This window comes from Hemicordylus capensis, chromosome 5 (genome assembly GCF_027244095.1).
Source record: "Hemicordylus capensis ecotype Gifberg chromosome 5, rHemCap1.1.pri, whole genome shotgun sequence".
Classification (NCBI taxonomy): Eukaryota; Metazoa; Chordata; class Lepidosauria; order Squamata; family Cordylidae; genus Hemicordylus; species Hemicordylus capensis.
In genome coordinates this window covers 214291321-214311974 of record NC_069661.1, presented here as the reverse complement: position 1 = coordinate 214311974, position 20654 = coordinate 214291321, and the positions used below count along the sequence as shown (strand labels likewise).

The 20654-nt window shown below is 42.8% G+C and overlaps 2 protein-coding genes and 1 non-coding gene across 3 annotated transcripts in view; 2 read left to right on the top strand and 1 right to left on the bottom strand.

Moving 5' to 3' along the window:
• The window catches only part of CHADL (chondroadherin like), a 47535-nt gene extending 28098 nt beyond the window's left edge, over positions 1 to 19437 (bottom strand). Inside the window, exon 1 of the mRNA XM_053251577.1 lies at positions 19355 to 19437. The gene's annotated coding sequence lies outside the window, so the exon portion shown is untranslated. The remainder of the gene's footprint in view (positions 1 to 19354) is intronic.
• Positions 1336 to 19964, top strand: LOC128325794 (chondroadherin-like). The gene is made up of 5 exons (XM_053251581.1): positions 1336 to 1416; positions 5706 to 5770; positions 9847 to 9917; positions 17945 to 18397; positions 19233 to 19964. Exons 4-5 carry the CDS (start codon positions 17953 to 17955, stop codon positions 19877 to 19879), a joined length of 1092 nt encoding a protein of 363 aa, XP_053107556.1. The 5' UTR covers positions 1336 to 1416; positions 5706 to 5770; positions 9847 to 9917; positions 17945 to 17952; the 3' UTR covers positions 19880 to 19964.
• LOC128328643 (U5 spliceosomal RNA) lies at positions 3823 to 3938 on the top strand. The gene has a single exon (XR_008309353.1). It is a non-coding gene; the product is annotated as a U5 spliceosomal RNA (small nuclear RNA).
• Positions 19965 to 20654: the final 690 nt, after the last annotated feature.

Sequence of the window (20654 nt, the reverse complement as noted above, 5' to 3'; positions counted from 1 at the left end):
CTGCTCAATTATAGCTGATATGCCAGCCACATCCATTTCTGAAGATAAATGACCTTAAAGCAGTGGTGCATATGCTGGTAACATCCAAGCTTGACTACTGCAATGTGCTCTATGTTGGGCTGCCTTTGTACAAAGTTCAGAAACTGTAGTGGGTACAGAATGAAGGCTCCAGGGTCACCTGAAGAAATAATATTACACACATTTTAAAAGAACTACCCTGGCTGCCAATAGGTTTCTGGGTGAAATACAAAATGCTAGTTATTACCTCTATACAAAGTGCTAATTATTACCCCTGAAGCCCTGAACAACTTGGATCCAAGCTATTTAAGAGAACACTTTCTTCTTCACGAACCCTGCCACCTATTAAAATCATTGGGGGAGGTCTGGCTGTGCTTGCTATCGACTACATTGGTGGTGATGCAAAACCAGGCCTTTTCTAGGGTTACCCCAGGACTTTGGGACACACTCCCTAACAAAATTTGAGCCTCCCCTTCTCTGGATGTTTTTAAGAAAAATCCGAAAACATACCTGTTTCATTAGGCTTTTAATGTATAGTTTTAAAGTTTCAAGTTTTAGAGTCTTTGTCTATTTTTAAAATTGTTTTAATTTTGTTAATGTTTTAATTATTGTTGTGTTTTAAATTGTAAACTGCCCAGAGATTTGTACAGGGGTTTGTACATGGGGCAGTAAAGAAATGTGCCAAAAAAATAAATAAGCAAACAAAAATGTAAACCTTACAAGATCATTCGGGAACTACATTTCCCCCTCCGACCACTCCTCCTTCAATGCTTCCTGCCATCTTAGCTTCAAATATGAAAACAAAGAGAAGATAACTTGTTAGATCTTATTTATTTTGTTTATTTAATCAGCTATTGAAAATTTTGCTGCTCCAAGGTAATCTCCAGCACATTCCTTTACCACAATGGCATTAAAATGCCAGCTCTTAGTTTATTGGTTTGGCCTTGAGAACTTGCTGCTAGACACCAGCAAAATGCTAGCTGCAACTATGTTTAACTGAAAATTTTGTTCACATGATGTTTAAATAGGCTTCTAATACAAATGTAAATCTTGCATTGGCTGGATTGTATATTTTCTTTCCGTATATGACACATATAGTGTGCCTGGGTCTAACATAGAAAGTATGGCCACATTTGCACATAATGGGAAACCGTAGGCCATTCTAAACCCGCAGTTTGTCCTCAATCCCCCTGCCACATTCCCAAATGATCTGATCTGCGGGCTTCCTCTGTCTAATGATGGACAGCCATGGCAGCCAACCAGATACAGAGAGGGGGAGGAACTTCCTACCTTCAGCTCCAGTTATAAACAGCGGCAGCCTTCGGATGACACGCCGCCACTTTCTAACTACTTTCTATCCCCCGTGAAACCGAAGAGCAACCAAGAGTGACAATTCAGGTTTGTGTCCTGAAATCTTGGGTTGCTTTTTGGACAGAACCAAGGGTTCCTGAATCCGGACAACTGGAAACCCAGAAAAACCAGAAAAGTATGCTTGAATAAATATTTAGGGATACAGTTGCAAAATTACTCAATTCTGAATTAATTAGCCTCATTAAAATTATTTTGTATTAATTCATCAGCTCTCTGGATACTGTTATCACAGTATCTCCAATCACAATCCTAGTGACAATGAGTGAATATTAGAATAACCTCTAATTTTAGTAACATTTGGAGGTAACATTTGGAGTGTTATAATCATGCTAAAATTTGGGGGCTTTTTTATTTGTTTTTCTGTTTTTCTGAGTGGCTGTGTGTGTGTGTGTACGGCATTGAGTTTATGAAGTGTATGCATATTTAAAAGTAAATAAACTCATAAAGTGGAGATATGAAACCCCTAAGGTTAGTCAAACTGAAATATTTGTGGCTTTTGTTTAATAATATTTTGGCAAGTAGCAGTTATGTAGTAATTTGGTTCTAACAATGGTAATTTCTTTCTTACATGTGCAATCTGTGCTGATTTACTTACAGTTTGGGCAATTTAGTTGAGCTTGTTTATTTTTAGTTCTCTTTTGTTTGCTAACTGTTTTGTAGCAGAGAACATACACATCCTCTATAAATGCAGGAAAAAATCATTGTAAAACAAGTTGTTCTAGTAAGAACTAACTTGCCTATTTTCCTTTCACTATCCCTACAACTGGACTAAATTTGGTCCAAATCAGTTAGGCAGTTCACATTAGCCCACTTATGCCTCAAACGTCCATGCGTCTGCCATCTTGAATCGGGGTGAATGACAACATTACAAACTACGCCATTGTGGCAGAGGCGCTCTTACTGCTGGACTTCCAGGCCAAAGTCCAGGGCCTCCACACACACCCACACCCACGCCAAATCCCGGGTGGTGTGGTCATGTTAAAAATGTGTTTAAAATACTTGGGGCAGGGGCGCTCCAAAAGCCTTTAGGTCCTGGCTCCAAAATTATCTAGTTGTACCTCTGATTGTGGTGTCCCTGTGTACCACTACATATGGATGCATACAGCTACAGCTGGACTCAGCTTGGTACATATTGGCTCAGGCATTGCAGAGTGGGGGGGGGGGCACACACAGAATGCGGAGTGCTCTCATTGGCCACCTGGCTAAAAATATAATAAGGTTGTCTTAGCATAACAGCATTACATACCCAGCCTAGAGATCCCAGAGACCCATTACCATGGCTGACACACAGAGAAAAATTACTCAAAGTAGTCCCATTAAAATTAAAAGAACAAGTTAGGCATTGCCTTTCAATTTCAATAGAACTATTTGACTAATCTTCCTCATTACGTCAGCCTACGTGTTCAAAAGAGGATGAGCAAATATTGAACCTGCCTCTCAATTTTGAAGTCTGCAATTACCTACACAGGTACCGTGAGCTTCGTTGATCCTGTAGGACTTACTTCCAAGTAAATTTGTATAGGATTGGGCTGCATATTACTTGTTTTTGAAAGTACCTGTGAAGTAAATCAGACCTTAGAATTATGGTTTCTTGTTGAAACCTCTTTTGTACATATATAAAATAAGAGCTCAGCCTTTTGTACACACAATCACTATAAGACTTGCTAAATTATCATTGTATGTATGTTGTGCTGTCCAGTCGGTGTCAACTCCCAGCACATTCCATGTGATTTTCTTGGCAGAATACAGGAGGAGTTTACCATTGCCTCCTCCCGCACAGTATGAGACGATGCCTTTCAGCACCGCCCTACCTCGCAGCTGCCCAATATAGGTGACTACAGTTGTATTTACTAGGCACAGTCTGTCATACCGGCGGGGATTTAAACTAACAGCCTCTTGCACTTTAGGCAAGCTGCTTCCCCGCGGCGGCACGGCGGCTGATAAGTAATAATAATTATATAAGTGGTAGGTTTTAATGTTAGCAGCACAACAGGCAATTCTGCAGTAAATAGCTTGTGGATTAGAACTGTCTTCTCCAAATTCCGTTTTCATTCGCGCTATTCCCATCAATCGGTGTCTCCTCCATACTGGAGTTACACTTCTTATTTACACCCATTCCCTTGCTGCTCCCTCCTCCCCAAACCACTACCGCCTAAGATCTGAGCATGCGCGGTGAATACTACCCAGCTTCCTCATCAGCACTGCCTCGTTTGCATATCCATCATGCATTGCACGAAAGTACATCTACGTCGAGTAAACTTTAGTGCTTTTAAACGCGCGCAGTACAGTTTTACTCATTAAATTTACATCGTAACTTTGGAACTCTAGCAGTATATACTAATGAGAGTATATATGCCACTACCATTCTCTAATCACCCTCACCTGTAAAGCGGTTGCTATGTTCCGGGCAATGGCGTCGAAGAGTGGATAGTTATACTCTGGTTTCTCTTCAGATCGTATAAATCTTTCGCCTTTTACTAAAGATTTCCGTGGAGAGGAACATTTATGAGTTTGTAACTAATTTTTTGAGGCTCTGTTTCGGCAGGGCTGTCTGATGGTGTATAAAAATAGAACAAAAAGTGTGTCTGTTTCCGTTTCTCTCTATCGCTTGATAGTTAGTGTACGGCTTGTTTCCATGCTCAAAGGAGAAGGGAAACCATGATAGAACCCTTCAGCCTTGCACGAGCCATCTAAGGAATAGAATGGAAAGTGCGTGTGGATCCTGAAGCCTAATCCAGGCGATGCACGCCGGTCCCACACAGCGGCGGTCAGGGGTTCTATGGTTTCGCTCACGGGAACGAGGAGAGAGACTTTGGAACCCTCGCCCCCGACTGCTGAACAAACCCGCTACTGAGTGGCGGGAGCAAGCAGCACCAGGGCAGGGGTGAGGAGTGGCGTGAGCAGCAGGAAGAAGAGAAGGAGCGGTGGCGATGGCAGGACGTTAAAAACTTAAGAACCCCGAGGCGTCTGTGGATGCAATGTTTGGCCACGGTCCTCCACTGACCTTGCTGCGCCCCACTTTATTCTGCTCTTCTCTCAGAGCTGAACTCTAATGCTGCTGGCTCTGGGCAGCGCTGTGGGAGCTGCCATTAAAATACCCCCGCCGCTGCGGAACTTCCCCGAGAAGAAGACTGGGGGTGGATTCCTGAGATGTGTGCCCTACTGTGGACAAGGGCGTAGCAAGGTTGGAGTGGGCCCAGAGACAAGTTTTTTAAATGTGCCCCCCTCACTGAAGCTCAGAAATCTTAAATGAGGCTGAATAGTGGTAACAAAAAGCATAGTGTGTGTGTGTGTATATATATATATTTACACACACACACACCAATAGAACATCATCCTAAATTATTTTTTTAAAGGTTTTGTAAATTGTGGCTGATGCAAATCATTTAATGCTACTAGAGAAAGACATGCTGTTCTGGTAGCTCCAGGTCTTAACACTCACATCAATTTCGGAGGATGAATACAACTGAAGGAAGCCCTTGCGGGTGCACGGCTGGGGGAGTCAGTCATGTGACTTGCCTCTGGGGGGCCCCCAAGGCAGTGGGCCCCCAGACAACTGTCTCCCCTTGCCCTATTAAAGTTACACCCCTGGAGTGATAGTCCAAACCCAAAATTTTACCCCGACCCCTGGTTGCCATCCGTCTAGCAAACTGTCTGCAAGCGATAGAGACTGAGGAAGAGCACAGGCAGGAGGCAGTCTGGCCCTGGCCCTGACACTAGCATCAGCATGAGGGGTGTGGCCAGCAGCCTCTGGGCATCAGCTTGGGTGGCCCCAGAGCTACAGCCAGTGCTATCCTGAAGAATGTTAAGGCCATTAAAGAGAACCGCTACTTCCAAATGTGTGCTGAATGGCACTTTTCTTTTGGACAGGGAACTATAGGTGGTGCGTAGCCACATGAGGTGGCCTAGGAGCCATCAATACAGAACATGGCAATTTCTCCTTCTTCTTCTTCTGATTGTATTGCTTCATTCAGGTAATGAATGAAGCAATAATTCATTCATTCTTTCTTTTTGTGTGTGCATAATTTCATCCTAGGTAGGCAGATCCTGCAGTTAGACCTGGGCATCACTTTGGCTCTCCCTGTTGGCCTTTCTCCTTTCTAGGGTTCAAATTCCTAATTTCTCCCTATTTTTCAGGCACTGACTCCCAAGCTGACTCTCATGTTTAATGTCTGTTATTTTATTTTGTTTCCTTCTTCTAGATTATAGGAACGAATGTTATCTTTTTTTTTTTTTTTGTAGGCATTGGTTACAATAGTCTTCTGTAAACTACCTCTGCACTTTCTCTTAATCAGTATTATTTTCCCTTCTTGCAGGTGAGACTGAGAAAGCCACTTCCCTTCACCTAAGCATAGTTGCTACATCTTCATTGGCCTTTAAGGTAATTACAATAACAGACCTGTGTCGCAGAAACAACACTTTCAATGAGAAGATATGTGTCTGCCAAGAACATTCACACCTGCGGTATTAGGTTAGGCTAGACCAAGCTAAAGTGGAAATACAAAGCTATCCAGTTTCCACAATATGATCTTGAGAATGTGCCCATCATTTCCAAGAAGAACATCAGGAACCACTTTGAAGTGCTAAACCTCATTGATAGGGAACCAGAGGAACTGTGGAATAAAGTCAAAGAAGTAGTTAAGGATGAAGACAAGAAGAGACTGCCAAAGACCAAGAACGGAAGAAATCAAAATTGGTGTCAGGACAGTGGAAATTGCCAAGAAGAGGAGAGAAGCCAAAGTCAAGAAAGATAAAGACCTGATAAAGGAACTTAATGGGGAATTCCAGAAAGCTGTTAGAAGAGACAAAGACAATACTACAATGACATCTGTAAAGACCTTGAGGATGGAAATAGACACGGAAAAACAAGCCAAGTTTTCCAAAAGATCTCTGAACTCAGAGGGAGGTTCCAACCTCGAACTGGTATGTTAAGGGATGCCAAAGGACAGATAGTGACTGATTCAGAGAAGATCAAACAGAGATCTGGTATGTCTGGGGGCAAAGGTTCCTCCTCCTTTTTTCTCTTGCAGGCTTGTGGGAGGCTGAAGCCACTGGCAACACCCTAAATAGCCCTGAGCAGCAAGTTCTGGCAGATGGAAACTAGGAAACTGCAAAGTCTCCCCCTGTGGGCCCCAGTCCTGCAAAACCTCACCACAGTCCAGCAGCCTGTCCTGGGGGGCAGATAGTAAGCAGGGGGAGCCGAAGCAGACAGGCAGGCACCCAGTTCCTCACCTGGGGTCTCCCCGGGAGCAGATGTTCCTCCTCCTCTTCTCTCCTGCAGACTTCTTAGATGCCATGGCCTGTCTATACCTACAAAGATTAGAATAGTTTGGACAATGGTTTTTCCTGTGACACTCTATGGATGTGAAAGCTAGACTTTGAAGAAGCAGGACAGAAGAAATATTGATGCTTTTGAACTTTGTTGCTGGAGAAGACTTTTGAGGATACCATGGACAGCCAGGAAAACGAACAAATGGATCCTAGAACAAATCAATCCAGAATTTTCACTCAAGGTACAAATGAGCAGGCTCAAACTATCATACTTTGTACACATTATGTGAAGACCCAGCTCCCTTGAGAAGTCCATAATGCTGGGAAAAGTTGAAGGAAAGAGAAGAAGAGGACAACCAGCAGCAAGGTGGATGGACTCGATTACAACAGCAGTGAATGCACCACTGAGAGACTTAGAGGCCAAGTTGAAGACAGATCATCCTGGAGAGTACCTATGTGGTTGCTAAGAATCACCACTGACTTGACAGCACTTAATCAATCAATCAATCAAAACCAAAGGATTGTTCAGACAACTAAAAAAGAAGATGGGATGCATTTCTCCTCTAAGTTCTCTTTATTTGCCAGTTAACAAAAGCAAAGCTCAAACATTGACGTGATATAGAGGCACATAACTGGGTTTGCACGGTTTTGTTATTAGAGGTTTTCACTTTCACAGCAGTAGCAATAGCAAGAACAAAACAAAAACAAAAAACAAGAGATGTTCAGGATGCAAGAAAAGTAAGCCAAAAATTACAAAGTTGTCCCTCTCTCTCTCTGGGGCTTGCTACAGAAAAAGCTTTCAAAGTTGATTTCTTCAACACAAATCAAACCTGCTTTAGTGACCATTCAAGATCTCTCCCTTCTGCCCCAAGGCCTTTCAGGTGCCAGTTAAAAGGTTTCACTCTCACCTTCTCTCTTCCCAATTCAAAACAAAAAATCAAGTGACAGTATGGTGTAGTGGTTAGGGTGTTGGATTAAGACCGGGGAGACCTGAGTTCAAATCCACATTCAGCCATGTAACTCACTGGGTGACCCTGGGCCAGTCACATATCTCTCAGCCTAATCTACCTCACAGGGTTGTTGTGAGGATAAACATAACCATGTACACCGCTGTAGGCTCCTTGGAGGAAAAGTGGGATATACATGTAAATAAAAATGTTTTGCCTTAGGGGGGTGGGACAGGTGAAGGCCAAACACCAAGTGCTAAGCCACAGGTGCTGCTGTTCTCAGCAAAAATGGGGGCTCACACAAAGCCTACACAAATGGCTTTTGTCAGGTTAACTTTTAGTCATTTAAGAGCAAACACCCACCAAATCTACCTCAAAAAGGGACATGTCCCATAACACCCACAACAGAATGTTGCAGTAAATCCCTGTGGTACAAGTGTAAACTGAGCTTGTGGCTTGTCATGGTGAAAAAAGAAAAGTTAGCAATAAAGAAGGAGTGTCTGCTCTAACTGGGATCTTACTTAATATGCCACTTTTATCTTTTTATGTTTCCTGGGTTGTTTTTGTTGGTGGGGGAGGAAATTAGTTAGTTCTCAGTCCCGGCTCCTTTTCAAAGCCCTTTCCCCTCTGTAACACAAAACTGAAATGGCTGGTGGGGAGAAAAAAGTTTCACATACCTTTCCCCCTCAGCAGTAGCAATAGCAAGGCTACTTTCCCCCTCAGAAACAGAAGGCTTCTAATAGTTTTGAGGAAATGTTCCTCAAGCTGATATGTTTCCCACTCTTTTTGTTCAGTCCCTCTCTGTTTCACCACAGACCTCCAACCATTTGCACTTGACTGTTAACTGTCTGAGCTCATGAGCATTCCATCCCATTGACTAACATAGGGCTTTTGGCTTCCTTATGGGTGCTCCTCCCCACTTCAAATTTTTGGAAAACTGACATATCAGCAGGTTACCCTGAGTCTGCTGGTACTTCCCACCTGCCCACAGGCATCCATCCATAAGGTCCCCGAATCTCAACACTTTTGTAAATAACATAGAGGCGTTTTTCTGGGAACCCTGGAGCTTTTTAAAAGCAGAAGGCAGGCTTTTAAAGTAAAGTAGAGTTTTTAAAGTAGAGGTCTTTGTGTAGAGAGACAACTAGGGATCATAAGAGTATAGAAATAGACTAGGAAATACAGAAATACTTCATTTATTGGCATTTATCATTATGTGCTCTTGAATATTGCTTTGTACTGTCCAGATCCATCATGTTAATCTCTCCATGCGTGATTTATATGCTTCACTTACCATACCAGGTTTCATGAGCTATATATTCACTAATTAATTCTTGTTTACTTTGTCAGTTTTCAACTTTGAAAGTTCAGTCATTCATTAAGATTATATTTGCTTTTTGATTCTCATTCATGTTGATATTGTTCTATCATTTATTTGTGTCTAGCAGTGCTTCAATAAGCCTTTATTAATTCATTTCCGTTAAACCCATGTTTAACAGAACATGCATGAACTGGGAGGCTGCATATTGTGCGAACCTGTCCAAGTTTGGTTCCCGAGCTGTCTGCCCAACATTCTACCAACTTTCTTCACCCACTTGGAACCAAGATTTGAAGTTGGTGGAGAAAGTTGGTAGAATATTGGGTGAATGGTTTTGAGAACCTGATCTGAGTGGGTTCACATGATATGTCCACCAGAAGCACCTCTCTCTGGTTCCTGACATTTTCACAGGCAATGGACTTGCAGCCACTCAATCTAAATACTTATTAAACCATCAACCTATTCATTTTTCAGCAGTATTTATCAAAATAGCACAAGGGCTCTTGGGCCTGATCCAGCAGGGCTGTTCTTATGTTCGTAGGTGCTTTAAACGGCATGTCTCTCTTCTTTTGCATTGCCTCCTATTTCCCTCCCAGTTCAGTGGTATTACCATTTTCACCAAAACAATAGGAGGAAACACTTGTGCCTCAGTGTAGTTTCCTTCATCAGACTATGTGGCACAAGGGATACAAGAGAGCAGAGAGAGAAGTCAGAAGTGGCTCTGCATGGTGAGAGAGGCTTAGGATCTGGCTTAACCAGAAGCAACCCACAAGGTAAGGGAGATTCACAGCTGAAATGAATTATAATAAAGGATTTTAAGAAATAATGAAGATGCAAGGGAGGAGCATACTAGAGAGGAGAACATTATAATTATATAGCCTGAATTGACATGTGTGCCTGAGAGTCTTCCTTTCTCCTTTACAGATCTGCAGCACAAAGGTTTCCAAATCTACTGTAACATCCAAGTGGGTCAGAGGAACACTATTTATTGCTTGGTAGGCTAACAGCAGTGAGTAGTATTGAGGGCAACATGGCACAGCAAAAAAGGTGGTGGTGGTGGGGAACAGTCAGGTTGCCAGGAATAGCCAACACCTATTCCTGGCAGTTTGTCTTTTAGAATATTTTTCACAATAGCAAACCATTAATATATCCAGGATTGTTTTCAATAGTCACCTGAAGATTGATGCTGATTTCTGGACACTCCAAGCAAAGAGGATTGGCAATCTTAGAGGATAAAATAGGCACTAATTATTGCTATTTTTGTAGAATCTGTCCCTGGTAAATCAATGTCCCTATTTTATCCTAGGTTTTGCCTTTTGGGAATGCCTGGTTCAATTCTTTTCATGGAAGCTGAGAGAGTTTCTTCAGCTCCCTCCCCAAAGCCTCTAGAAATTAAACCTCCAAGTGGGTGGGAGGATGCATCATATCTCTAGGGCGCCTGCATGTACATGGGTGCACAACACTACGGCACTATGCACTGCACAGCAAATAGCAGATGGAATCCAACAGTGTGTAGGAGGTTAGTTAATTCATGGCATGAGGACTGGTTGTTACAAGTGTTTCCCTGTTTTTAATCTGTGAAATATTGAAGGAATCAGCAGCAGCTATTAGTTAATGTCCATGAAAATAGTGGTGAGAAAAGTGACACCCCACTCTTGTTGGAACATTTTCATTTTTTAAAAATATACATTTTATGTTGATTGCTTTAGAATTCCCCATTGCATTGTATTCTTTTTAAAAAGCTACTGAAAAACAAATCCTGGTGTGTGTGTGGTGGTGGGGAGATGCGGTGGGGGGGGGAGCCCTACAAGCAGCACCCAAATACTAACATTAATTCATCACCACAGCAGTCTTGTTCATCAGGTTTAACTGCTTTAGGACATTTAAATGCCCCAAAATGCTCACTAGCACAAAACAATTCCTTAACTATTTCCTAAAAAGAAAAACAGAACCAGCCTGACACAAGTGTGGAAGAGCTTCATCTGCAGAAATATCTCCTCATTTTGTTACCCTCCCCCCCACACTTCTTTTTGAAATATCTTTTTTAGTGAACTCTATGTACTTCCTCCTCCAGCACAGTAGTACCAATGGGTGGAATCCCCATTAATTAAACCAAAATAAAATTCTGATTCTGGTTCAGAGTTGCTGCTAATACAGTGTTAAGAATCAAACCTGTTTGTTTTTAAAAGTTGGACAGGCTCTTTACCCAAATGCCAATAAACTGCTCTTATAGGAAATGTACAGATCCACAGAAAGACATCTGATAGACAGAACTGCTACTGTCGTCATTGATTTTTCTGCAGAAGGAGACATGGTTATTCATGGACAGCCACACTTGACAAATAATGTCTGGAAGATCCAGGTCAATTTATATATTGATCATACTTGGGTAGTACCTAGATAGTACCCTGTTTCTTCTCTCCCCCCCACCCCCCACAATTGGTGGGATTATACAACTGTATATATTCTGCACATCCATATCACCACCATAGTGCATGCATAAAAACAATTGGAATGGTGCAGAATGTGGCATTTCAAGGATCTCAAGTTTTAATTTAAAAGTGGGAGCAAGTTTCTGTATGGCTCCCTCAAATAAATCTGCTGCTTCCTTTCAGGTCAAATAATAAAGAAGGGTTTCCCCCCATAATTTCCTGTCTTTCCTGGCAAGGATGGAGACCTGCGCCTGTTCAGGTCACACACAACACATGCAGAGAACAGTAGCTTATTCAGATTCTGAAGCTGTCACAATATAGCACAGATAATTTTGAAGTGAAACCTTTTCAATAGACCAACAGAAGCAGGGAAATTGAGGGCAGGAGGGTCCCATGCCAGTGTTTCCTGCTACCAAGACTGCTAAATCAGCATAGCATTAGCTATACATTTTTGGCATTCACTGAACAAAAGGAGGAAGCCCTGGAAACCAACCCCCACCCCCAATTATTTGCATTCATTATAGTTGCTTGAAATCTAAACAGAACCTCAGGTGGAACTTAATGGAAGAAAATGAACCATAGGAAAAGATTAAGTTAAGGGGGTCAAAAGCTGTGGCAAGAGGGTAGTGGAGACAATATCAGTCCCAGGAAAGAGACATGGAAGATGCAGAGTGGCTATTTATTAAGAGAATATTATTAAGAATAAATAATAAACATTTGTATAGTGCTGGAGTATTCAAAAGCAGTTCATAAGTATGATCTTAAGAACATAGGAAGCTGCCTTATATGGAGTCAGACTATTGGTCCATCTAGCTCAGTATCATTTAGCTGCTCCAAGGTTTCAAGCATGTAACCCAGAATGTGTGACATTTGTATAATAGTTGTGAAATGGGTTAATTGTATACAAGTCTGGTGGCCGTTTTGTAGTGTAAACTGTGCTTGATTGACAGCTGAGACGGCAAGGCCCTTGCTGGTGGAAAGGGGAAATCTCACTTAGAACGCTGGGGGAAGGCAGATGTCAGCTGAGGAGAGGTACCGTTAGGTCAGTTGGTGCTGGAGAAGGTGAAGAAATATTGAGAAAGGGAATAAGGAGCTGAAAGCTTGTTTGCTGCCCCAAGATTCTGGAATGCACTCCCTGCTGGAATAAGAGCCTCCCCATCCCTTACAACTTTTAAAAAGTCTTATTTTGTCACCAAGCTTTTTAACTGGACTGTGGCTTTAAGAAATTTTAAAGTCTTCATTTTTAATCTATTGATGTTGTTGTAAACTGCTCAGGGACAGAAGTTTGGGGCTGTCTACAAACTTGAATGAATGAATGAATTAATTAATATCTTTTAAGTGATAACTTGGTGAAAGAGTGGCAGCAGAGACTTTTACACACATGGCTTTTAGCTTGCATCGCCTCCGGAATGGAGTCCACAGGTCAGCTGGATTTACCCAGAAATCCCTGCGAGCTGTCAGGGACTAATACACACCCGATTCTGCTTTCCCCCAAATTACTGTTGCACATTCTAGCTTGGCTTGGGGTAAAAAAAAACCCCTCTATTTGCGGCAGCTTTTTCTTTTGTTTTTTAAACCAAGCTTTCTGGTATGCCCCACTGCTTGTCCTGCAGTGCATGGAGGGGCCATTGCCAGCAATTCGGCCTTTTTCAAAACTCACTCTTCTGCAAGGCTAAATGGAGGGGCATTTGACAGCTGTGTTGGGTATGGTCTGCTCTGAGTGATTTGCAATTATGAGCACAGCGAGGCGGGGGTTGTGGCAGATTGGTGAAATTCTGAGTCCAGAAGGGGAGGGAGAAATTCCTGAGTTAAATGCAAGCACCAATGGAAATGCAAAATGTGGGTTTTCCTGTGCTTTCAACATATACAATATCTTCTTTGTTGCTACTCCAGTTTTTTGGCTACTTTTAATTCATACTAGCTGACCTGGCGCAAAGCATTTGCGCCTATAGTTCTCCCTGTCATTCTTCCCCACCGGCCGGCCCAGTGGCGGGCATTCTCTTTCCCTGCTGGCCAGTCCGGCGGCAGGCACTTTCCTTCCCTGCTGGCTGGCCTGGCAGTGGGCACTTTCCCTTGCCAGCTAACCTGGTGGCGGCCACCATTTTCTCTCCCTGTACCCGTGGCTATCTGGCAACAGCTCGCAAACTCTCGCGAGAGCTGCCACACATGGAATTAGCCACGGGTACGTCTTAGAGAAATAAATATATAGAAGATAGATAGAAGATATGAGTCTCTGGCTTCATCTTATTGAAGCCTAGTCACCATAGGAACATAGGCTTTACATATGCAGATGTTGTTGGAGGATGCCTGGAAGCTTAACAGTGGAGACTACAGGTTCGATGTAACTAGAGCTCTTTGTATCTGAGCTGATTCCATGAGGCTGCATTTTTCTTCATCACAGAGAAAAAGCAATTATTTCTACTTTAAACTTCCATGACCTCTTAAATGGTCTGTGGTGGTGGTGGTGGTGGAACATTAGGTGATGAAGGCAGCCACAAAGGCATTATAAAAATCAGCAAAGATTTGGGTCAGATTTGGCAAGTTCGGGTTAAGCATTCTGTTGTTTTATCCGGCTGCTTGGCAACTATATTCATTCATTCATTCAATTTATTCAATTAACTAGCTGTCAAACTAACAACAAAAAAGGGTCTCTCACCTCCTCCTCTGGGGGATTGGTTGGAGAAAAACCTGGTGCAAGCTGTGGGAATGCACACAGGAAAAAGATCTGCAGGGAATGCTGACAAGAACCGACCCTATGTGAACGGCCCATCTAATCACCTGAATTAAATAGTAGCTGCAAAGCAGATTCGCTCTTTGGATAGCCCGAAGCAAGAAGCCATGTCTGGATAACTCCCAGGTGGTCTAGACTGCCCTCTGAAGCATGCCAGATATTTTTTCAAGGGGAGCTCTGAGGGAATTATCAGAGGAAAAGGAAAACATAAAATAACAAGCTGGGCACTATTCCTACAAGTATACAGAGAGTTTTTCCCCACACAGGGCTTTTAGCTCACATCTTCTCCGGAATGGAGGGTGTGCATTCAGATATTGGCCAGATTTCCCCAGAAGTCTCTTTGAGCGATCAAGGAGCACTTCACACATGATTTGAGTTTTTCATTGCATATTAGAGTATAGCCTGATTTATATCCAGGGTAAAAGAAAATCCACTTTTTGCATCATTGCTAGGGGACGGACGGATTTCAAACTCACAGTAAAGCCTCACAGTAAACTCGTGGTAAAGCCAGCTGTGTGAAACACACCAGGGAGAAGATAGAAAATAATTGTCTCTGCTAAGATTCTCTTTCGAATTATCAAAACCATTATGTGTGAACACCTGTTGTTAAGTGTAACCGTCAAGCTTTAAATAATCTGATAAAACAAAAGTCTTGTTCAATTTAATCAAGAGCTGTTGATAATTCTTCCCGCATGTTATTTGAAGATAAAAACTTTCTGCCATGCTGATACAAAGAAAAGGGGAATTGAATATTGGTCTCAGATATTGAGGGTTTAAAAAAAATCTGAGTGGTGGCAGCAAAAGAGTTCCCTGACACCAGGAAAATTTTGGAGGTGCCAGGTATTCACGGATTGAACCTTGGACCTTTTGCATGCAAAACAGCTGCTCTACCACAGACCTACAGCCCCATCTCCATTATCCTGTTATAATCCTAATGGAAAAAGGAAAGATAGTGCTATCGAGTTGGTGTCGACTCCTGGTGACCACAGAACCATGTGGTTTTCTTGGTAGAATACAGGAGAGGTTTACCATTGCCATCTCCCACACTGTATGAGATGATGCCTTTCAGCACCTTCCTATATCACTGCTGCCTGATATAGGTGTTTCCCATACCAACTGGGATTCAAACTGACAGCCTGTTGCTCCCTAGGCAAGTTGCTTCCCTGCTGTGCCATTAAGTGGCTAATCCTAATGAACAACACTGTATTGTTAAGTGTAGGTTTGGATGATACAGCGTCTCCCTGGCCACATGTGATGAAGAGAATGGATAGATTGTGAGCCCTTTGGGGACAAGGATCCATCTTATTTATTTATTATTTCTCTGTGTAAACTGCCCTGAGCCATTTTTGGAAGGGCGGTATAGAAATTGAATAAAATTGTGCATATATTTCAGGTCATAAGGGTAGTGAATTACTGTTGAAAGTAGGATGCTATTCTTGTTCTGCATTGTAGCTATGCCTGTCTGCTTTTTGTAACAGCCCTTGCTCCCCCACACCAAATATCGTTTGAACGCACATCTCCAGGTGATCACTACAGAAATTATCCCTGAAAGTATAGTCTAAAAAGTATAATAATGAAAGTATAATACTCAAGGATATTTGGTGTGTGTGCTCACACCAAATATCCTTGAGTATTATCCACTGAAAGGCTTTGGGCCTTCATTGTAATGCCTGTGACTTGGAGCATCACAAAATATATGCTGCAAAGGGAGGAATTTTGTAGTTAAATTATCGTTTGTTGTGCCTAGGATTGCCACATGTCCAGAACTGGCCTGGACAGTCCAGGATATCCTGCTTCTGTGCAGGGTGTAGGAAAGGTGTCATCTTAGAAATGAAATGTTCAGGAATTTGCATAGGAAGATTGCGTTAACAAATTTTATCAATTTTTCTAGTGCTTCTCTTCAGGCACTGTAGCTACATGGTGTCAGTGTTTAAAAACCCCCATATTCTTACCCTTTCTCTGTCACCAGTGCTACCAACTGGCTAGGTTGGTCATACATACATAAGATCCACCTTCTTTCTAGAACACTCATTGCCTCATGCAGCCCCTGCAGTCCCACAAGGGCCCCTCTTAAATGACAGGAAGTAGCCCCTATGTGGAGCAGCAGGAAGAAATGCAAGGAGCAACAAGCCTTACCATACAACTGCTTGTTCTGTTGCAACTTGAAAGATGAAGCTGTGCAGACGCTACAGAGTCAGACCCAGCCACTGCCCCAAAACTACGAGCCCCTAATTTTCTCCTGCACAAATAATGCTATAGGGAAAATTCACAACCAAGCTCTACTGTTGAACACTTTTTCTAAGCTCGGTGAAAAAAATATTAGGGTTTTATTATTATTATTATTATTATTATTAAAACTTTTATACAGCCCTTCCAAAAAGCTCAGGGTGGTTTGCTTCCCCACCTTTTGACAGTTACATCCAGGAATTCTCTTCAACACATTATTATTATTATTACTACATTTATAGCCCACTCTTCCTCCAAGGAGCCCAGAGCGGTGTACTACATACTTAAGTTTCTCTTTCACAACAACCCTGTGAAGTAGGCTAGGCTGAGAGATAAGTGACTGGCCCAGAGTCACCCAGATAGTTTCATGGCTGAATGGGGATTTGAACTCTGGTCTCCCAGGTCCTAGTCCAGCACTCTAACCACTACACCACGCTGGCTCCCAGGGGCATAGCTAGAGAGGAGAGGGGGCCCGTGTTCATCTCTCTCTCTGGCGGCCCCCTAGAGTGAGAGAGATAATGAATAATATAGGGAGAGATGGAGCTGGAGGGCCCGTGTTCTTTGAACCCTTTCGCTCAATTATAGCTACGTCCCTGGTGGCAACCTATGGTGTGCCCCTATACATGCGGGACCTGAGGCCAGGGGTTCCCAACCTGTTGTATGCTAGATGTTGTTGAACTTCAACTCTCATAATCCCCAGCCACAATTTATTCTGGCTAGGGATAAGAGTTGTAGATCAGCAGCATCTGGAGTAACACACATTGGGAACCCCTGCCCCTGGAGAACAAGCAGAGTACCAAAAGTTCTCTGTTCTCCTAGGGCAGGGGTTCCCAACCTGTGTTACTCCAGATGCTGCTGATCTACAGCTCTTATCCCTAGCCAGAATAAATTGCTCACCCACAAAGTGAAGTCTTCAAATGCCTGAAGTAGGCTATGGAATGTTTTAGGCCGGTAGTATGTACTGATCATTTCCCCATTTTGCATCTCTGCTTGTAGGACAAAACACTTCTTTGTACCAGGCAGCCAAAGTGTGGTCCATACCATGCTCTTGTGAACACAAGATGGCTGCCTAAAAGGATAGGAGTTCTAGAACCCAGTGCTGTAGACTGGCAAACAGTGGCCTAGGAATGCATGACTAGCATATATTAGGACTGGTAAGCAACTGCCTCTGTCCAGACTTGCCCAGGTGAGCCTTTCCAATTGGTGAAGGGAGGTTTCCATCTGTTTGGGGTTTTCTACAGCAGCATGGTACTACAGTTTTGTTAAGTACTTTATATAGAACAGGCAGTATTCAGAGTCCTGAGGTTATGCCTTTTAAAGTACTTGTGCAATACCTGGAAATGTCTTTAGAGATTAAGTACAAAATTTTAACACTGTTTGAGTAATATGATTGTTACAGGGCAAGTCTGTGCATGTTTACTCAAAAGTAAGTCCCACTGTGTTCAGTGATATATTCTTAAGTGTGCACATCTTCAGCTTTAGTTTTAAAGAATTTTTATACATTGTTGTCAGAGAACCATAGATGGGAATGCATGCATGTGTATATCAAGTATGTGCCCTGCTCAGAAACATTCCAACCAGTGTTGTTTACCAGTTCACACTCTTGCTAGTTTCTGTCTGCTTTCATTTGCAGAGGACATTATGGCACAGCATTGGACTATGGTCTTCACTCTGCCACTGCTGTGGATTCTCATCATTTCCATCCCAGAGCTTCTAGATGGCTCCCAGTGCCCCAGCCATTGTACCTGCTCTTTCTCTGAACAGTTTGTCCATTGTGCTAATGCCAGCTTATCTTCTCTTCCCACCAACATCTCTTCCACCACAGTGGAGCTCGACCTGCAGTTCAATCAGTTTGATAGGCTCCTGGCAGCCTCTTTTCCAGATTTGCCCGAGCTCAGCACTCTTTACTTGGGGAGCAGTCATGTGCACTGGATTGAGCCAGGAGCTTTTCAGGGAGTTAGGAATTTGTATCATCTCCATCTGGACAACTGTCTTTTAGAAGAAATCTCAGAAGGAGTGTTTGAAAACCTGACCAGTCTAGTCTTCCTACATCTGCAGCACAACCGGATTGCTTGTCTTTCACCAGGTATTTCTTGATATTGGAAGCCACCAACTCAATGGTTGCTGGGAGGGAAAGACATGGTCCTGCATCCCAATTTTCTTCATCCTTTCTATTCTCATATTCCTATCTCCATTCCCAATTGCCTCTATGTTTCTACAGTAGGAAAAGCATGCATACAGTATGAGGCACATGAAACAGGGTAGACAGATGGGTGGGACACAAAGCTTAGAAAAAATATTCTTCAGCACAGCTGATTTGCAATTAGTATCTTACAAATGTCTGGCTCAGCCCTCTGTATGAATGGTACAAAGTGTTGAGAGGAAATCCCCCCCCCCGCTTAACAGTAATAAAATAAAATAGGGCAATAACAACAGATACCCAGCTAATTATCTTGGTTTGAGGAAGGGGGAAGAACATCTGATAATCCTTTGATAAGTTTGCAGCATTTAATTCTGACACAGCAGCATATTTCTAACAAATCAATACTGCAAAAATTGCTGTGGGGAAATTATGCACTTCTCCAAATTTAAAACACACACAGGAGGGCAATAGACAAGCATACCTTGTCTGCTCACTACCAGGACAGACAAATTCACCTGACAGTAACCTGAGGTGTGTTGATTGGGAAGGTTAGGCCTAAAAACAGACCATGCAGACAAGTATTTTCAGTGAGAACCAGAAGCACACCAGGATTTTATTAAGTGAAACATTTGCCCCACCTGAGCTGTAAGCTGGTCTCGCAATATCCATTATCATGGAAACAAGCAGGAAGAAGCATCTTAGACCCAACGGCAGGGTAGTAATTAATCGATGGTTACTAGCTCTCACTTAGGCATAGCTTTCGCTTTCCCTCTTCTAGGTGTGTTTTCCTCTTTGAAGCGACTGAGTTTCCTAGACTTGAGCTACAACTTGTTGACGGAGCTCTCAGACCAGTCCCTTCGTGGTCTCCAACAGCTACGTCAACTTTACCTCAGTGCTAACCTTATTGCCAACTTGTCCACCAGAGCTCTCCCAGGCAACCTCCGCACGCTCTACCTCGACTGGAACCAGCTGACAAGTGTGCCTGCCAGCATCCGTACCTCTGTCACACTCTCCAGCCTGCATCTTAGTGGCAACCCAATCAGGGAGCTGACAGTTATTTCCTTTGGCAGGAAGCTCGTCTCCCTCAGGCAGCTGTTCTTAGATAACCTGCCTCTGGAGAACGTCACTGGCTCATCATTCAAAAGGCTACGCAGACTCGAGGTCTTGAGCCTGCGGAACAATAGCTTGGAGTCACTGCCATCTCTAGCATCACTGAAATCTCTCTCTACTTTATATCTGACCGGGAACAAGTGGCATTGTGACTGCAAGTTGATCTGGCTTCGCACCTGGCAAAAGAGAATTATTCGAAAAGATCGCAGCCCAGTGGAATGTTGGTCCCCTGAAGCCCTTCAAGGACAACTCCTGGTGAATATAGAGGTAACCACCAGACTGACTCACACTGAGAGGGCTCATGAATACCTTTAACAAAATAAGGCTGCTAATTGATTTGATTTAAAAATTTTAGTTGGTTGATCATTTTTTTAAACTTCAAATTTAAATGAATTTACATACATCACAAAACCCTCAATATAAATGCCTCTTTAAGGTTCTTGAAGAAAATATGTAATTGGTTTTATGTTAGATACCTTGTGATGAAATTTTGGGAGAATTATCCCCTTCATGCAATATTTGTGGGATAGCTGCTGAGATTATGGGTTTTCATAAGTGTCACTTATGATACATAAGAAATGTCATAAGTGCCACTAAGCAGCAAGCTGGGTGGTGCAGGAAGTTGCTTTCCCTCCACCCCCAGTATATATCAGGGGCATAGTTAGGGGAGAGGGGGCCTGTGTTCACCGCTCTCTCCAGCGGCCCCTTGGAGTGAGGGATATAATGAAGAAGATAGGGAAGGGTGGAGCTGAGTGGCCCTCAGAAGCTCAGGTTCTTTGAAACCATCTGCTCAATTATAGCTACACCCCTGGGGTAGGTGGGTGTGTACACACAGACACATATATACATACACACAAACTTTTGAGTCTACTTTATTTGGTCTAAAGTTTAGTTTAGTTTTACTTTAGTTTAACTGCCTTTATTCCTCTAGCATACGTGCTCCTTTTCCAATTATTTCCCTTCCCCACCTCCAATTTTAATTGTTCGCATCAAGTGCAAGGGGGAAGAGTCCCCAGAAGCAAACTGATGAAGGGGCTGCATATAACCAAGCTGCTACTGCTAAGAAGAGAGATTTATTTGTATTAATTGA